This window comes from Antedon mediterranea, chromosome 6 (assembly GCF_964355755.1).
Source record: "Antedon mediterranea chromosome 6, ecAntMedi1.1, whole genome shotgun sequence".
In the NCBI taxonomy this organism is placed as follows: domain Eukaryota; kingdom Metazoa; phylum Echinodermata; class Crinoidea; order Comatulida; family Antedonidae; genus Antedon; species Antedon mediterranea.
Genome location: NC_092675.1, coordinates 25,129,217 through 25,145,997, shown reverse-complemented (window position 1 = coordinate 25,145,997; position 16,781 = coordinate 25,129,217). Strand labels below are relative to the sequence as shown.

Below are 16,781 nucleotides of genomic sequence, written 5' to 3'. Positions count from 1 at the left end.
TGTTGATTAATTTACAAAAAAAGAACGTTTACTTACACGGTAGTAAGTATACATTAATGTAGCCATATGAGATAACTATCGTGCATTCGAAGGACGTTAAGCAATGCGTTTGTCTCAATAACCCACTAAGGACCCTTAAATGTATTATCTTGATTAATTTACAAAAGAAGAACGTTTTCTTATAGCAAACATTATGTAGCCATATGAAATATCTTGCATTCGAAGGATAAGCGACACATTTGTTATGGCAGGAGTACGAGAGTTCTATTAGTATTATAGTAGGCCTAACTCAGGTTTCTTTTTATTCTTATGGTAAGTAGGCCAACGGTATATTCGTATTACCATTATTTTAAACATAATATATTGTTTCGGTTATAATACATTGTACAAGCTGGGTGTATGCAGGAAATGCTCGGTATCATGCTTGTGGTCGTTAACTCGATTAAAAGAAGCGATGTTCTAGTTGAAAAAAAAATCCCATAGGAGAAGAAAAAACTTCTGTAGTTATTTGAAGGGATGCACTAACACATCGATGATCGTAGGGCTTCATTCTGTTATTGAATAGGCCTACAGACGCCCCGTTGTATCCGCTCATTAATATTAATGAGAATATGATTAAGAACATTCAATAACCAGAATAAAATTATTTTCAAGTCATATTATTGTTTTTTATCATTTTTCATTAATGTTTCTGTTTCTACTACTTAGCATAAAATTAGTTTCTATAAAACATATTTAGGCCTAATCCTCGAAAATTAAAAGGAAAAGGATAACGCTGCTATAGTGACTCAACTTGATAAGTTCAATCCGCTACAATCACTCGTCTGTGCCTGATGTAACAGCTTATACGTCTGCAGGTTGGAAATTACGCTGTCTCTAATATTAGTGCTTGATATTAGCAAAAGGAAAATACGTATACATAAGGTAAATCACCCTATAAAATAGTAATTAAAACGTGTGACGTTCGTAATATTCATAGTAGGCCTGTACGTGCAGTTTTAAGCTGAAATACTGTTTATCCTTGGTAAGTATAGCCGTATGGTTTAAAGGAAATGAATGTCGGAAGACATGTTTTAATAGCACTGTAGGTACAGAATGCATACAGAATAAAAGACGCAATTTACAATACTGTATTATCTAAAATGGACATAAAAACGTTGCAGACGGGATTTGCTTTGCCTGGGGGGCAAGCATGTTTTGGAAACTGTATGCCTCTTATTTCCTAGATCTTGAGATTTTCCTTGATTGATTTTTTTTTTTGCTTGAGGAAATTTGCTGTTTTTGTATTTTGAAAAAGAATTAAAGACACGTCCTCGTTCATGGAAATCCCCTTGCATTAGTTTATGAATACCCTAATTATTATGCGTCTCGAATATATGCATAGGTGTGCTACATTGTACATGGATTAACTACTTTAGGATCGTCCTAAATAATAGACAGTAGGCTGTGCTAAAGATATACAGGCTACTAGGGCCTATATATTAGGGTGTGTAATAAATAGGTGCGGAATTATTGGGACTGTGAACTTGAGGTTACACATATAAGTGATGTTTACTATAAATTTCGGTTCCCTAGAACGCAATACAAAGGCGTAAGCGCAACGCACGTAATCACTAAGTCATGCATTAACTGTCACGCTAGTTTCATTGGTCAGGTCATTTGCGTTGTGCTTACGTCATAGTGGGGTGGTGGGGTTGGGGGTGGGGTCCAAATTATATCTCTATAATTATAATTATCATATGCCAGCCGCATGTTTGAGTAAATTCTATAAACAATATTTACAGTCTTAAATCACCAATGACAGTATCAAGGGACGTATCGCATGACACTTGACACAGTCGCCGTCTTAATTGACTTCTACCAGGAATCGTAGATGACTTATATTTAGAATATGAATCATCTAAGAATGTTTCAAAAATTACCCATAACTTTTTCGTGTGTTGCAATTGTATGTTCATGTGTATTTCTGATCTTTTCTTGTTTCATTTAAACAAAGATAAACGGAGAGCAGACAAACTTAACCATGCCGATTCTGTATAGTTGCGTTGCCCGAGGAAAGAACATCCTAGTAGATCACACATCAAGCAACGAAGGAAGTTTTTCACAAGTGGCGAGCTCAGCACTTCATAACATATCAACGAGTAGCGACTACAAAACTATATATGAAGCCGATCAGTAAGTTATTGCATTTCATTCATTTGCAAAACATAACATGTATATAAATGTACTGTGACTATACGGATCATAGGATCGATATTAAAAACACTTATGACATACACTTAGACCGAACTTTTATTATGGAAACAATTAAATTAAAAAGTAGATAAAACACCATCTTCGCATACATTTTTGTGAGATGGGACATTATAGAACTATTATTAATCCTTAGCAATGAAATGTGCTTCAGTCGTACTCCACTTAAAAAACAATTGGCATCATAGGTCATTATGGTACTTCCTTAAAGTGCACAGTGACATAACATAGCTAACTTTGCCATCTGTAACCATGGCAGAGATACCGGGTATGAATGTGAATGACTATGCTTAATGAATGAATAAAGTTAATGTTTGTACTGTACGTGGCTATGGACCTACGTATTGAACGATGGGATGGGTGTGGATGTATTTTTAAATGATCACACAAATGAATGTTTATTGTTGAACGTGAACACATAAAATAGACATAATTTTATCATTTACTGCAATTGAATGAATTCCGTCTATCTATAATTCCTTTAACACACATACATATATATTTGTTGTATGAGAGAATGTATCTGGTGGGTGAAAATCTGTGATAATACCAAATATTGGTCTGTGGTCTATTGGTATGATACTCGCCCTGTAAGCGAGAGGTTGCAGGTTCGAATCCAGCAAGAGAAATTTTTTTATACAAATAAAAATACGGAACTTTCGCCAATGAGCTATGCTCGACGCGATTATGAGATCATGTTCCGAATATGAGCACTGTTTCTATAATTTGACAGTATGATTTATACATATATATGTCTTGTTCGATTGATTTATTGATCTGTTACATAATAGGATAGTTATCAATCAATCAATCAATCAATCAATCACTGGTTTGTTTTTAGATATCTTTTCTTTGTGTACGTGAAGAGTGGTGTGACATACTTATGTGCAGCAGAGAAAGATTACAGTCGAACGAAGGCATATGATTATCTACTGGACATAATAGAGAAAACAGAATCATATACAGTTTCGCAGGATTCTGAATTTACTCAGCAGCAGAGAGAAGAAATTACAAAAATAATGGTACAGTTGTATAGCCTACTTTGATAAAATTGTAGCGTTGACAGAATTACACAGACCAGATAAGATTAATTAAAATTAGTTCTATCATTTACTATTTTTATTGTTTCAAAACAGGGTATAATTAATATTTTTTCTTGCCGTCCGTTTTCAAATCGCAAACGAATCGTAATTCGAACGTGAATATTAATATTGAATTTTTTCTTTTCTTTTGTAGACAAATTCTTCTGGAAAGCCAGTGAACACTAAATTAACCAAGCTCCAAGATGACGTTGATGAACTACAAGACATCATGATACACAATGTGGAACAGATCTTAAAAAGAGGTGATAAGCTGGATGATCTCATGGAGAAATCGGATCTTCTTGAACTACAGGTAAATTATGCCACCAAAAATAGGTCCACCTTTTTAAGCATACGATTTTATATTTCCAAAGTAAAAGTGCAGTTTATTAGGACCGAACAGCTCTATTTTTTTCAAAATGTTCTTAGCTCAGCCTTGGAGATTTATATATTTCGTTTTATATTTAAATGTGCAATTTCCGGGGATGACCTATAGCTATTTTTCAAAATTGTCTTTAGCTCAGCAGCAAGCTAGTAAAAGTATAGCATCTCTATTAAAAAAATGTCTTAGTTCCGCAGACAGCAACCAGCCTACGTTTCTGTACATAATGAACTACACCTTAAAATAACCGCCCTTGTCATAATTTCCTTCCTAATTAAATTACCTCCGGTACTGATTAATTTCATGGAAATGGATGTCTGCTGATTAACTTGTTTATTTCATTGTAGGCCCAGAGTTTTGCGAAGACGACGAAGAAAGTACACAAAAAGTATTGGTACAAAAATGCACGGTACAAGGTAATACTGGGTGTAATAATCGGAATTGTAGTTGTAACTATATTAGTGATTATTATAGTAGTTGCTACTTAGATTCTTGAACGGGAACCATGGGTTGGACTGGTGTGAGTCTGATCAAGTCAATTTAACAACAGGACACTGAGCTCGTTTGGCCAAGATAGGAAGTCGTAACAGTCCTTTGATCTTATGTCTGGCTGATACAAATACCAACAGTAGGCTTACTGTACTATGGACATATTCTCCGCGACGTGCGGTGTCTGTTAAGAGTAGTGGAACTGATCGTGTCGCAGCCACAGAAAAACCATTTGATCTCTGGAGCTCAACATCCTGTTGTTAGAATGCCTTGGTGGTCTGATTAGTTGTAAAGTACACGCATGAAGAAAAACCGCTCAAAGTTTATAGTTATTCTTGATGAATTAACTCAGAAGATTATATTTTTGTATGAAATAACGATGAATTGATAGACCACACCTCCATCTTAAGACAATGAAGTTGAAAATGAAATTGACAAATGCTTTACGTAGTTCAGAGAGGAAACTACGAGCTGGTGCAGTGATCTTTACAAATTTCAACTTCTGTGTAACTACATTAAATTGAGATAAATGCTAGAAAATGCTTTACGAATGCACCAAGAGCTAGCTGTTAAAAGATATCACCTTTGTTTAGTATATTAGTTTAAAAAATAAGATAAGGCTGGCTTATGTATTTTATCCGTTTATTTTATATTGACACTGTTGATTCGTCTATTTGTTTTTTAAATATTTTTATATAGTTTATTTTATATCATTGTTGTTACTTTGGGAGTACGGAACCTGAACTCTTGTTATAGTGATTAGGTTCACTTTTAGGTTCCTGCCTACTCCCTTAGTTTCTGTGTTTTGTTTGTTTGTAACTGGTTTTTGGCAATAAATAATAATAATAATAATAATAAGCAGACAGCAGTAGCTAATGCAGTGGACTGGGAGCTTTACGGTATAGGTACTACAAAGATGACGTTCATTACTTAGTAGTTTAGATGAAGTTGTGGGGCATATGGTTAAAATTACTATAGCTTATTTCTGTTTTAATTAATTGATATAAGTGGTCGTCGTTTGGTTCAAATGTGACGTCAGAAATAATTCATGTCGTCACAGAACGACTGAGAGCATGTTATGTTGTCAATGCAATACAATGTCAGTGTCATGTAAAAACATAGAAAAATAAATTTAAAATGCTTCTCTCCTACTATAAAGTAGTAAAATAGATAAATACTGTACGTACGTTGTATTTGTAAGAACAGACGGAAGGAGACAGAAGGAGAGTGACCGGATTACCCGGGAGCCCAGATCGATATGCTATAAGGGGCTATGCGAATATTTTTCGAAATCACTAATAATGTGTTGTCACAGAACTATGTTTTATCGAAATATAAAAGCGTTATCTGTTTTTAAAAGTAATATGGCTACGATAACAATGCGCTAATTTTGCTATCTGATCTTCGATATTTCGAATTTGGGGATCGGTATGATCAATGTTGGGGTAAAACTTGTTATACACATAGATCGGCTAAAATATAGACTTTTCAAAACTCAATTATTATAGGTTATGCGCTAACTTATCCCGGTACGCGTACAATGCGTTATCTTTAAATGATATCATCGTTTATATTATATACGTGTACAATACGTTATCACCGAACTTCATAAATATAAATAATTATATACAAGTTATCATCTATTTCACTCGCAAACGAACAATACAGTATTAAAACATTATCTATATAAAATTTATTTATAATATATATTTTTCTTTTAAAATATTACAATGGAAACACAATTGAGCTACACAAACATATATCGTATGCCTAGTTAATTACACATTGAGGAAGGTATTGAGGTGTAATTAAAGTTTGGTTCACACTTGCATGCAGCGCAAACACAACGTATCGACGCAAAGAACCTTGCGTGAGAACCAAACACAGATGTCGGCCTTACGTACGTACGTCGCAACAGCATGATTCAACTTCATGTAAGACTAGAGCTTGGTTCCCACTAGCGACGCAACGTAACGCAACCTACGCAACTTAAGAAACTTCCCTTCATAATTGTGTTTTCCCCCGCCTGCGTGAAATCAAACCTGTGATGTTTGCAGCACTGTTGTATCGTCGGTTCCCACTTACAGCAATACGCAATACAGCACTTTGCGTTGATACGTCGCTGCGTTACGTTGCGTTCTAGTGGGAACCAAGCTTAAGAGGGATGCGACATTTATAGAAGAGTATTTTCTTACGTTGCGTCGGTTATGTGGCCTTACGGCATGTATTTTTTTAAAGTGGGAACCAAGCTTTATTTAGCCATATATTTAGCCATCGATGATTCATACAGATAATTAGAATAATTCACATTATATAGGCCAATATATTTTGTCTATTTTGACTACTTGTATGTAAGTACAAATATATAAATTTATTTTATATACTTTTTCAATTCACTTAATATTTATATACAGTAGTAGCATCTTTACATTCACTCATACATTATTGTATTCGTAAAATAAATCATTTGCACCGGGAGTGTTTTATAAGGACTGCATTTTCATAATATTATACACAACCATACTGTACATACAGTAAGACGTTATTTTTAGCAATTTGCTATGAATACTGTATGTTTTTTTAAACGAGAAATTACAGAATGGATAAACCATTGGATAAACTATAACTTTAACATTTATCTTGCTTATAAATCGTGAGGCTTAAGCTCTATCTACACTATCAAACTTTATGTGACAATAAAATGTGATGTGGCCAAAAATGGTAGTGCTATGACGTCACTGTGTCCATATATGGAAAAAGTGGGTAAAGAAACTTTATGTGACAATAACATGTGATGTGGCCAAAAATGATACTGCTATGACGTCACTGTGTCCATATATGGGCACATCACATTTTGTTGTCACATAAAGTTTAATAGTGTAGACAGACCTTTATGGAGAGGTGTAAAGAAAGAGTTAAACGTTAAAAGATCTTGACAAGCATGTTAACCAGCAAGCCCCACTACTGTTGTACCATACTTATAAACAACAATGTTTGCAAAGATCATAGAACATTCAGCCGACAAACACATACAATTACACATTCTTAAGTACTTTTATACTGCATAGCACCATTTGTTTTGATCATTAATATTTGACATACTATAATTATTAAGATTATACATTACATTAATTTATAAGGAATATATTCTATTCATTATCTTTAAAACAGCCTATGAGTAATGCTCAGTAATTAATGATTTAATATTCTCTTGCACAGCTCAGCAACCGATATCACTTTTATTTATTCCCGTAATACATCTGAGTGTGAACATATTGATAACATATTATCTAATAAGTACTGAATGATATCAAATGAATACAAATTAATGATTACCATATCATGCTGGTGAGACCCTTTCCTCAACATTGTTGACCAGAGCTCTCTGCATATTGTCCATCACACCAAACGTTTTAACCATACTTTTAAAAACATGAATTGCTCCATCACTATTTAAATACAAATATGAAATATAGGTATATTAATAATAATAACGAATGGATCATTGCTCATGGCGTGGTGGACTCAGATGTTACACTTTTCACTGAATGTCAGTGCAGCCACTTTAAGGTGCTATCTCATCTGTCTGTATGTGAACCCCTACTCGTCTCGAAAGTGCACACAAGTAATGTGTGTACACTGGACCTACGGTTTATAGTCCTTATTGCAGAAGCCTTGTTCTACCACCAGAACCATAGAGCAATTAGTGAACCTTGAACCCTTGCCTATCATGGATTACGGTTCCACTGTCTTAAACGTTCGGCTACTCACTTACTAATAAACAATTGACGAAACAAAATAAGCCATCTGTACAGGTAAAGTATATTTATAGGGAGGGATACTGGAGTATAAACATATGATGATTTTCTTACTTCATTAAGGACCTTATTGTAGCATCTGTTGAATACTGAAGTAAGTATAACACAGTCCGCAGGCCGTGTTGACTGATGTCTTCAACTGGTGACTGCAGATTATAAAAAAACCACAATGATATAGCTACTAAAACAAGCAACTATAACGTTGAGAATAATAAATTCTATCAAAATATTCAAATTAATAGATTTGGTTAGTTTCTATTTAAATAAACAACTTGATTACCTTTACACACATTGAAATAATATTGGGCAAATGTTGAACCTATAGAAAAATAAATGCCAGTGTCAGAAAATCTAATATACACAAAAAGACACAAATAATACAAATCCTGCGTGCTCATTTTTAGTAACATGAGTGTGATAGTTCAAATACCTAAATGCTTGGTCTATTCTTTATTCAGCCATCCTTTATTTTTGTTTACTTTTGTAGTTAAACTGTATTACCAATACCAATCTATACTGTTATTAGTTGAATAGATTAGATATGAATTAGAAACTTTATTGTCCCCCAAAAACATGAAAAATAAAGATTAATAAAATCAGACTTTGAATAGATTATTTTGTAGTTTTAATAAAGTTAATCACTTTCGTAAAAAAAAACCTTAAAAAATTAATTTTTAAATAAATAAATAAATGGTTAAATTCAACCAACTTGGCTGGCAGCCAATTTGACTATTTTTTTAATTTAAATTACATTTTTTTAGGTAAATACATTTTTTTAAATCAAATTTTTTTCAAAGTGGATAACTATTAGGTGACATTAAAATAGCATATTCAACAAGAAAAACATTTTAGAATTATTTTTTCAGGAAATAATACATCTTTAAATGCTAAACAACATGTATGTTTAATTATTACATAACTTACTTTACTCAATTATCTGAAAGCCAACCAATAGAGTACATTGCACTCACTTGTTTCTACCATATTTATTACCATTGGAAGTTTATGGCTTACTCATTTAATAATTCTGCAATACTTACAAGTCGGTAAGAATTTTGTTTAAATTTAGAAAAGTTAGCAATTCCTCTAGCAACGTGCGAGAAGAGATCCTTCTGGTCTGCTGACTGAGATAACAAAGTACACATTCCATCCATACAGTCTACCAGCGTTCCCTGTTAAAATCTTTCTTTGTATTATTCTATGTTTTTATTCATATTTTTCATTTTCATAAATTGTACTGTTCTTGGAAAGCAATAAATATTACTAAAATTGTATTGGTCAAAGTTCATAAAAAAATGAAAATAAACATAAAATAAAACAATAATATAAAAGTCTTTAATATACAACAATAAATGAATGATTCGGTAAAGCAGGATATATTAGTTTGTATAGTAGTTAGTACAGGACTACAATCCGAATACATTTTGTCTATACAATAATATTACAGTACTGTCAAAGGCCCTTTTATGCAGAGCCTCAATAAAGACCAGTTTAAACTGGGTAAAGAAATGTAATAATATTAAAAGGTCAGTAAAGTGAGGAATTTTATGTATTGACTCTACATAAAATAAATGCCCTTTTTGTATGCTACAATATTGTATATTATAATATTTACTACAGTATTAAAATATTGCTTACTTGATCTTGTTCAGAGGTTGCCAGGTTTGCAATAAGACAAGCTGCATTTGTGAGAACTTGCTTATTTCTCGGCCTGTTCTTGATTGCGCTAACCAAACAACGACCTGACGAAAAATCCTCCTGAAAAGTAATTTTTATTTTATTCTGGTATATATATATATATATATACCCCAGTGGTCTAATGGTTAGGACATCTGCATATCAAGCAGGCGGTCCGAGTCTCGGTTGGGGCGACTTTTTCTCATTCTCACAGATTTCCTCATCTTTATTGTTTCAAATTAATTAATTAAATTTCAGTATATCACCGGGCGGTTTAGAATTAATGTTCTTTGCCTGATTTGTTTATATATATATATATATATTTAGGTTGAAAGTATCAGACCGTTAGGATAGAGTGCTCAATACCAAGGTAGAGCATAAATAAATAAAATAACAGCAGAAAACTTGGTTTACAATGAAGTAACCAAGTTTTCTGCTGTTATTTTATTATATATATATATTATTTATATTTTCTGCTGTTATTTTATATATATATATATATATATAAACTGAATTGCATCAAAATTTACAAAAGTACAATCAGATTTTGGGGGAGTATTTTTATGTCATCTTTCTTCACCAGATTTTAATTGCATTTTGAAACACTTAGTGCATCGACTCAAGATCAGCATAGGTTGTAAATATATTGCAAACTAGATCTGTACTTTTAGATTACTGTTATTGTAAGTCATGATTTGTGAAAATATATTAACAGAAAAGAATGACAATTTTGACAGAATTCATTTTTCTCCATCCAACTCTGTATTTATTTCTTTAAAAAAACATGAAATGAAATATGAACTTTACATGCTTTGTTGATGCAGGGTCATATTTTACACGCAGGTGGCCATGTAAATCTATTTCCTCTGGCCTAATATGAAACATAATTATGATTACCTGAATTATTCTGTGCCTGTGCCAATCTGATCCCATTGACAGACGACCAAGTGTCTTGAGAGCTACTTCTTGCATCTATAAAGACAATATATTTTCATTTGTTTCATGCTATTCAAATTTGGGAAAGTTGAGTACATTAATAAATACTATATTTAGACTAGTACCTGTTCATCTTTAGCTGTAGTCAGTGAGAGAAGACGAGGAAGAGCATTCCGATCATTCTGGAAAAAAAGGAAAATTAACCAACTTAATGTTTAGTTCAATCAGGTATAGCTAGCGTTGATCTATTACCATTTGACTCAGCTGTCACTATTCATATTGTTTGCCTAGGCCTTGGGGCTAAAATTGTAAAAAGTGTTGAACTTTAACTTATATCCAAATATTTTGCATTGCAATTTTAAAAACAAAATAAAAATAGGAGAGGACGGTGGATGTGGAGGATCCACCTATGTTATTCTAATGATACAGTAATACAAAAATGATACCGAATTTGTTGTAATTAACAATAAGAATAACATATTTCAACTCTGACCTCAATTAATGCTGTGTGGTTGTCCTGGTGTTCTGTGATGAGGTTAAGGGTCATGACCGATAGTAAGGCAATGGCTTCCGAAACATTCATACTACATAATGACAGAACAGGCTGCAATACACCCTGAGTAATTGCTGAAAAAAATAGTCTAATTAATGAATTTTAACTCTAATAATAAGAAGCCATAATAAAAACAATAATCAAATATCTAAATATATACTTTTTGACAATAGGAGAAACGTCATTGGTATTCTAACAGATGTTATTAAGAGACTCATAAGTCTATAAATAAGAGCAAATTATTCATATATGATATGATGAATAAGATGATTTCATAGCAGGGAGGTATTTTTATTTGTATATCTCCATGGTTCAGTCAATATATAATTGGCTTTCAATGACAGAATTTTAAAAGCTTAAAAAATGCATCTTTTTTGAAATAGTAATACATGTTAATGTAATGTATTAAAAAGGGTAATAGAAGTTATTAAAAAAACATTTTTCAATAATAAAATAAGTATAATGTAACAATTAGTTGTAATTGTTCTTGCTCTGACCTTTGGCCTTTGTGTCTGGTGCTTTACAGAAGATCATTAGTGTGCTAATGCCTTCAATTATCAACTGCTCTTGATTCTCATTGGCTGATGACAACAAACTAAAAGAAAGTGAAATAATTGGTAATTCAAGTATCAGTTTACTAATAATATTTAATAAATATTATATATACAGAAAGAAATAATGAATAGAGAAAAACAGTTAGGCCAGTTAAGAATTTAGCTCCATCATAGTTAGATCCGAGTTGAAACTATTTTATTGGTACCAATTTAAGTGTAAAACAAAGCATTTAGTATTATTGTATTTTTTTTACTCACCTACAAACAGCCCGGACAGCTCCAGAATCTGCCAACATCCTATGCAATGGCTGGTGTGTTGACAGGATGTGTAGGCTCTTTGCACATGCAAGCCGTATCTTGTCATCGGAAAGCCGTGACAAGTATATCAATGTCTGGATACCTCCTAACTCAACCACTTTACAGAGACCAGATGGGCTCCTGATCTCTTCTGATAGTGTCAGAGCAGCTTCCTGCTGAAAGACCTATCAATAAAGTTTTAATGTTTCATTAACAAGATAGATAGATAGATACAGTACATAGATAAAAACTTTATTGCAATTTATAAAACAAAAAAATTGAAACACAAATTGAAGTTGAACAATTTAACAAATATATATACAAAAATATATACAAAATTACGAATTATATAAGTTATAAACAAGGGGAACAATTACAATAAAAATCTGTAATCTGAAGTCGTATACAAGAATTAGTAGACAGACAGAAGATAGTAGACTACCCCAAAAGTTGTCTTTTGTTGGAGGGCTTTTTGTTAAAGGAACACTCTAAAAGAAATTGACAACATTTTTTGTAAACAATACTACAAAATATTATACATTTACAAGTGACAGTGGTGAATATTTACAATTTTTCTAGACCTTGACTTGGTTACTAGTTCTGTAATTGGCAGGCAGTAATCACAAACTCTCTCTGGTTCTTCAAATCCAAGCTGTGGCAACGGCACCTTCTCTTTACAGCACTTACTACAAAGTACTCGACCACACTGGCGACAGTGATGCTTACGACGAAGTTGGTTGAATTTGTTCTGGCAAACAAGACATGTTATTGCTTCTTCATCAGACACCCATCTGTTTCAGACAAATAAAAATATCATTGCCTTACAAAAAAAATTGCTTTCAATTGCAAAAAATAATAATGATGATATTAAAATAAATACTTTAAAAACAAATAAAAAGTAGGCCTAGCCTAGGCTCTAGTAGGTAGTGTAGGCCTACATAATTATGGATATTAATTTTTTAACTTTTTCATAAATATATTATCAAGTTCAAGTTCAAATTTATTCACATAATGCAAACATATACAAAATATAAAAGATACAAGTGGTTGGAAATTAAGTAAATAATAGTTGCATTATGCCTGGAGAATACCATTTAAACCCCAAGGGGCTTTAAGCCTGGATCCACCAGAAAGAATAAAAAAGTTAAAAATGATAATAATAAGCAAAGTGATGGTACGCTACTGACAGACAGAGACGGACATGTACGACGATACAAACACGACAATATTAATACTTACAATTATTATCAAAGCCTAAAAGGAGATACCGTCGGAACCCAACAAAGATTCCCATTAAAATAGTAGTTTTCCCTAAAATATATGATGGGTTGGCCATAATAACCCCTCAATCATTATTAATATTATGAATATGATTAATTATATTAATATTTTCCCTGCACTGCAGCATAAAACCCTCGTCCATTTCACAACAGGAATAAAAAGATGAATACATTGATTAGTAATCATAGTACAGTAGGCCTAGTAGAGTTCTGGATATATAATATTCATCAGTCTCCACCCAATGTCATTGCCTGAGCTTAGGCTAGAGGCCTCCAGAGGACAGCCTTGTCTTGTGAGGCCGTCTGTTGCCTGGTGGGCACAAAAAGCACAACAGCAATCATCCAGCTAGCCTAGCCCAAATAAACAACGTTAATTCGGTTACCTAGATTTAGCTAAAAGAAAAGGCTGATCACGAAAAACATCACTGTTGCCTTCTGTTTGAGCTGGGATCACCTCACCTCCTTCTAATCGTATTTTGGTAGACATTTTGTATTGACTTCCGCTACAAAAAATAACAAACTCGCGCGGAGGAGACGAATGGTCAAAGGTCACAAATAGTCACTCGCCGGATGTGACGACGACCGACACACGGGATCAGATATTACGTAATATTTTATAGAAATGTATTTAGGACTATTACTACGTCTGTATCAAGTTTCTATTATGCATAGCGTTTAGACAATTAGAAAAATTACAACTAAAACAAAACAATAAAAAGCAAAAAGGTGTCACGAATAAATTGAAAATGGGGACTGATAATTTAAAAGTTTTTCTTAAAATAAGCCCTCATGAGTGTGGATATTTAAGATTATTCCACATTTTCCCGTACTTTCAAGCTTATGGGCTGACGAGGTGAATAAATATTATTACGGTACCTCCATTTCAGTATGGTATTATGTGGTTAGGCCTTATCAGGCCTATGTTAAATTCACATAAAATGTAGCCTATAAATAAGTAAAAATATTTCTTAAATAATAGCCTAATAGTAGGCCACTTAATGCTGTTTTAATAACCATTTTTGATTGCTTGTACATCTTGAAAGTCCTAGATAATAATAATAATTAATATCCAGATAAAATGTCATATCCGAACAACAATCGTGAAACGGAACTTAAAGGCAGTTGTTGAAACGGACGGACGTGACTAAGATGACGCACCCTTCTTATTGCGTTTCTGTTAGGTAGGTATAGGAATTGGCTACAGGCTATATTACCACGGGCTACAATAATAAAACAGCTTACTACAGAGAGGTAGGTACTATATTATATTAATATTGTCGTATCATAATACTTACAAATCATGACTTTTAGGTCAAGTTTGATTGGTCACGAAAAGACGCACGGTAAACTTTAGCTATACGACAGTGTGAGAGACCTAATTTGGCCAATATTAATACACAATATGACATATAGGCCTATAGGCTTACAGTCTATTATTATGGAAGGAGAGTCTCACTGCTTTCTGAATTAATGGTAAACGCGAAAACAGAAATGTCCACTATAATCAACTTAGTTGAAAGTCACAACCACCAATAGACCTGTTACAACCAATGTATACTCTTAATTGATGGTGGAACATATTATGTCATGTCATGTTATCATGAAAAACAATTCATAATTGTTTAACCAGTCGATGAGAAAACACTGAATTAAAAAACACTGTATATGACAAAAGACAATTACGAACGTCATCCGCCATCTTTTGTTAATTCTAAACAATAACAACATGGTCCACTAATAATGTACGATATCATAATAAAATTAAATATATAATTGAGATAAGATTTTGACATTTCAAGATCGAATCGATAAAGTTGTTTTTTTTTAGTTTCAGGCGTTGGTTAGTTTCTGACTATTGAAAAACGAAGGTATGGACATGAACAAACAAAATAGGACTGTTAGTGAAAGTTCCGTTGAACCTGATGGAATAAATGCATCAAGTTTTGGACCACATTCTTTGGGGGACGATGACTTTGGACATTTGGATATAAGCTGGCCAGAAATCAAACCAAATGCGTGTACAAAAGTGGATGTACACACAACCGCAGCAGATACAGCGACAATCGAAGAAGGATTTGACAGTATGCAGGTTATAGAGCCAAAAGTGCATAATGAAAATTGCATGCACGAAATAGTGCAATTACAAAACGCTCTTCCTGTGTTTCAAACGCAAAAGCAACAAGATCGAAATCAAACAACTGGAGAAGTACAAAATGAACATATAATGCAATACGAAAACTAGGTTAAAGAGCAAATATCTTAAATTTCAGATCCATCAATTGGGTTACTTAAAATATTCTTCCTAAATTGGAAAAATCCTTAAAAATCAAGTGCAGTGAAGATGACATAATAACGAACAATTCACAGGTTAGAGCTGTACCCACTGATAATGAAACACGTTATTTCTTAGTTTATAAGTTCGGATCTATAAATAAGGTAATTAATAAAGAAAGTAAGATGTATAATTGTAAACTGTTGTTTTTTTAAATCGTTCAATTAAATTTGGACACGTGATACAGGTCACGTTCTTTCTTAGTTTTTAAGGTCGGATCTCTATAAGGTGATATAATAAATTAATAAAGAAAGTAAGATGTATAAGTGTCAACTGTTGTTTTTTTTAAATAATTCAATTGAATTTGGACGCGTGATCTCAGGGTTATTTATATCCTTAATCATTATAACCATAATTAATATTTATTACAAAATTAAGTGACGTTCACAAGCTCTATAGGGGAATGAATTTGTAAAATAATAATACGAAAGGTTACCAATTATTGTTTTCATTAGAAAGCTTACTATATGTGTTGTCATACATCTGCTGACCTCAGAAAAATGAAAATGATTATGCCCCTTTTAAAATGCCCATTGTTTGAGATACCGAACTAAAGTGTAGGGCGGCAAACAGGAGTTTTGATGTAATATGTTCATTATTATATACAAACTTTGTGGTTTTCAGTTGATAACAATTTAGCCATCTACCCACAACTTAAAAGTGGTCCAGAATTGGGATCCTCGTCCGGATTGCCTCAACAATTAATGGAGTCATTGTAGCTATATCATTTTCAATGGGTTGAATTAATTTGGGTAAGATCTGTCTAAAATTAGTAAAATATTTAAAATTGGGATCCTAGTCAAGATTGCCTTTAATGAAGTATTAGGTGACCATCTATATTTTGTTTGTTTAAAATTGGTAATGGTCCGTCTTTTAGTTTTCAGGTTTACAAATATATAAACAAACAAAAATGTAAAGAAGGTAATTAGTTCAGCGAAGTAATCACAAAATCAAACAAGCGCGCATAAGCAAAATGACATCGGCAAGAAATGAATAGCCCATACGTGTCCCAGTCTTTGTAGCACAAAATTGAAAGATCAATATTCATTATATAAGTGTTATAGCAAAACGCATGTTTAAGAACTTTGGCGGTTTCTAAATAGAGGCCATTAATAGCGATACTATTTG

The 16,781-nt window shown here is 32.9% G+C and overlaps 2 protein-coding genes and 1 long non-coding RNA gene across 4 annotated transcripts; 2 read left to right on the top strand and 1 right to left on the bottom strand.

The window, feature by feature from the left end:
• The first annotated feature begins 834 nt into the window (after positions 1-834).
• Positions 835-5,812, top strand: LOC140051380 (vesicle-associated membrane protein 7B-like). Of its 2 annotated transcripts, none has more exons than XM_072096576.1 (5): positions 835-924; positions 1,997-2,175; positions 3,095-3,275; positions 3,490-3,648; positions 4,065-5,812. In XM_072096576.1, the coding sequence occupies exons 2-5, from the start codon at positions 2,024-2,026 to the stop codon at positions 4,203-4,205; spliced, it is 633 nt and encodes a 210-aa protein (XP_071952677.1). In that variant the 5' UTR covers positions 835-924; positions 1,997-2,023; the 3' UTR covers positions 4,206-5,812. The 2 variants fall into 2 exon arrangements, with proteins under 2 accessions (XP_071952677.1, XP_071952676.1); XM_072096575.1 differs by having other exon boundaries at positions 843-1,024.
• A 72-nt stretch (positions 5,813-5,884) lies between these two features.
• Positions 5,885-13,860, bottom strand: LOC140051379 (uncharacterized). The gene is made up of 12 exons (XM_072096574.1): positions 13,705-13,860; positions 12,610-12,832; positions 12,003-12,226; positions 11,688-11,785; positions 11,131-11,264; positions 10,763-10,819; positions 10,599-10,673; positions 9,663-9,782; positions 9,065-9,196; positions 8,305-8,343; positions 8,079-8,170; positions 5,885-7,655 (listed from the first exon to the last, which is right to left on the bottom strand). Exons 1-12 carry the CDS (start codon positions 13,806-13,808, stop codon positions 7,547-7,549), a joined length of 1,407 nt encoding a protein of 468 aa, XP_071952675.1. The 5' UTR covers positions 13,809-13,860; the 3' UTR covers positions 5,885-7,546.
• Positions 13,861-14,393: 533 nt separating this feature from the next.
• LOC140052029 (uncharacterized) lies at positions 14,394-15,786 on the top strand. Its single transcript, XR_011845573.1, has 2 exons — positions 14,394-14,572; positions 15,150-15,786. It is a non-coding gene; the product is annotated as an uncharacterized lncRNA (long non-coding RNA).
• Positions 15,787-16,781: the final 995 nt, after the last annotated feature.

Excerpts from the sequence above, each read along its gene's own strand:
- LOC140051379 (XM_072096574.1), bottom strand. The coding sequence starts at position 13,808 with ATGTCTACCAAAATACGATTAGAAGGAGGTGAGGTGATCCCAGCTCAA. Across the intron at positions 10,820-11,130 it reads ACCACACAGCATTAATTGAG|AATGATCGGAATGCTCTTCC; the intron begins GTCAGAGTTGAA and ends CTTTTTTTCCAG. Across the intron at positions 8,344-9,064 it reads AACAAAATTCTTACCGACTT|GTTCAACATTTGCCCAATAT; the intron begins GTAAGTATTGCA and ends ATTTTTCTATAG.
- LOC140051380 (XM_072096576.1), top strand. The coding sequence starts at position 2,024 with ATGCCGATTCTGTATAGTTGCGTTGCCCGAGGAAAGAACATCCTAGTA. Across the intron at positions 2,176-3,094 it reads ACTATATATGAAGCCGATCA|ATATCTTTTCTTTGTGTACG; the intron begins GTAAGTTATTGC and ends GTTTGTTTTTAG. Across the intron at positions 3,276-3,489 it reads AAGAAATTACAAAAATAATG|ACAAATTCTTCTGGAAAGCC; the intron begins GTACAGTTGTAT and ends TTTCTTTTGTAG.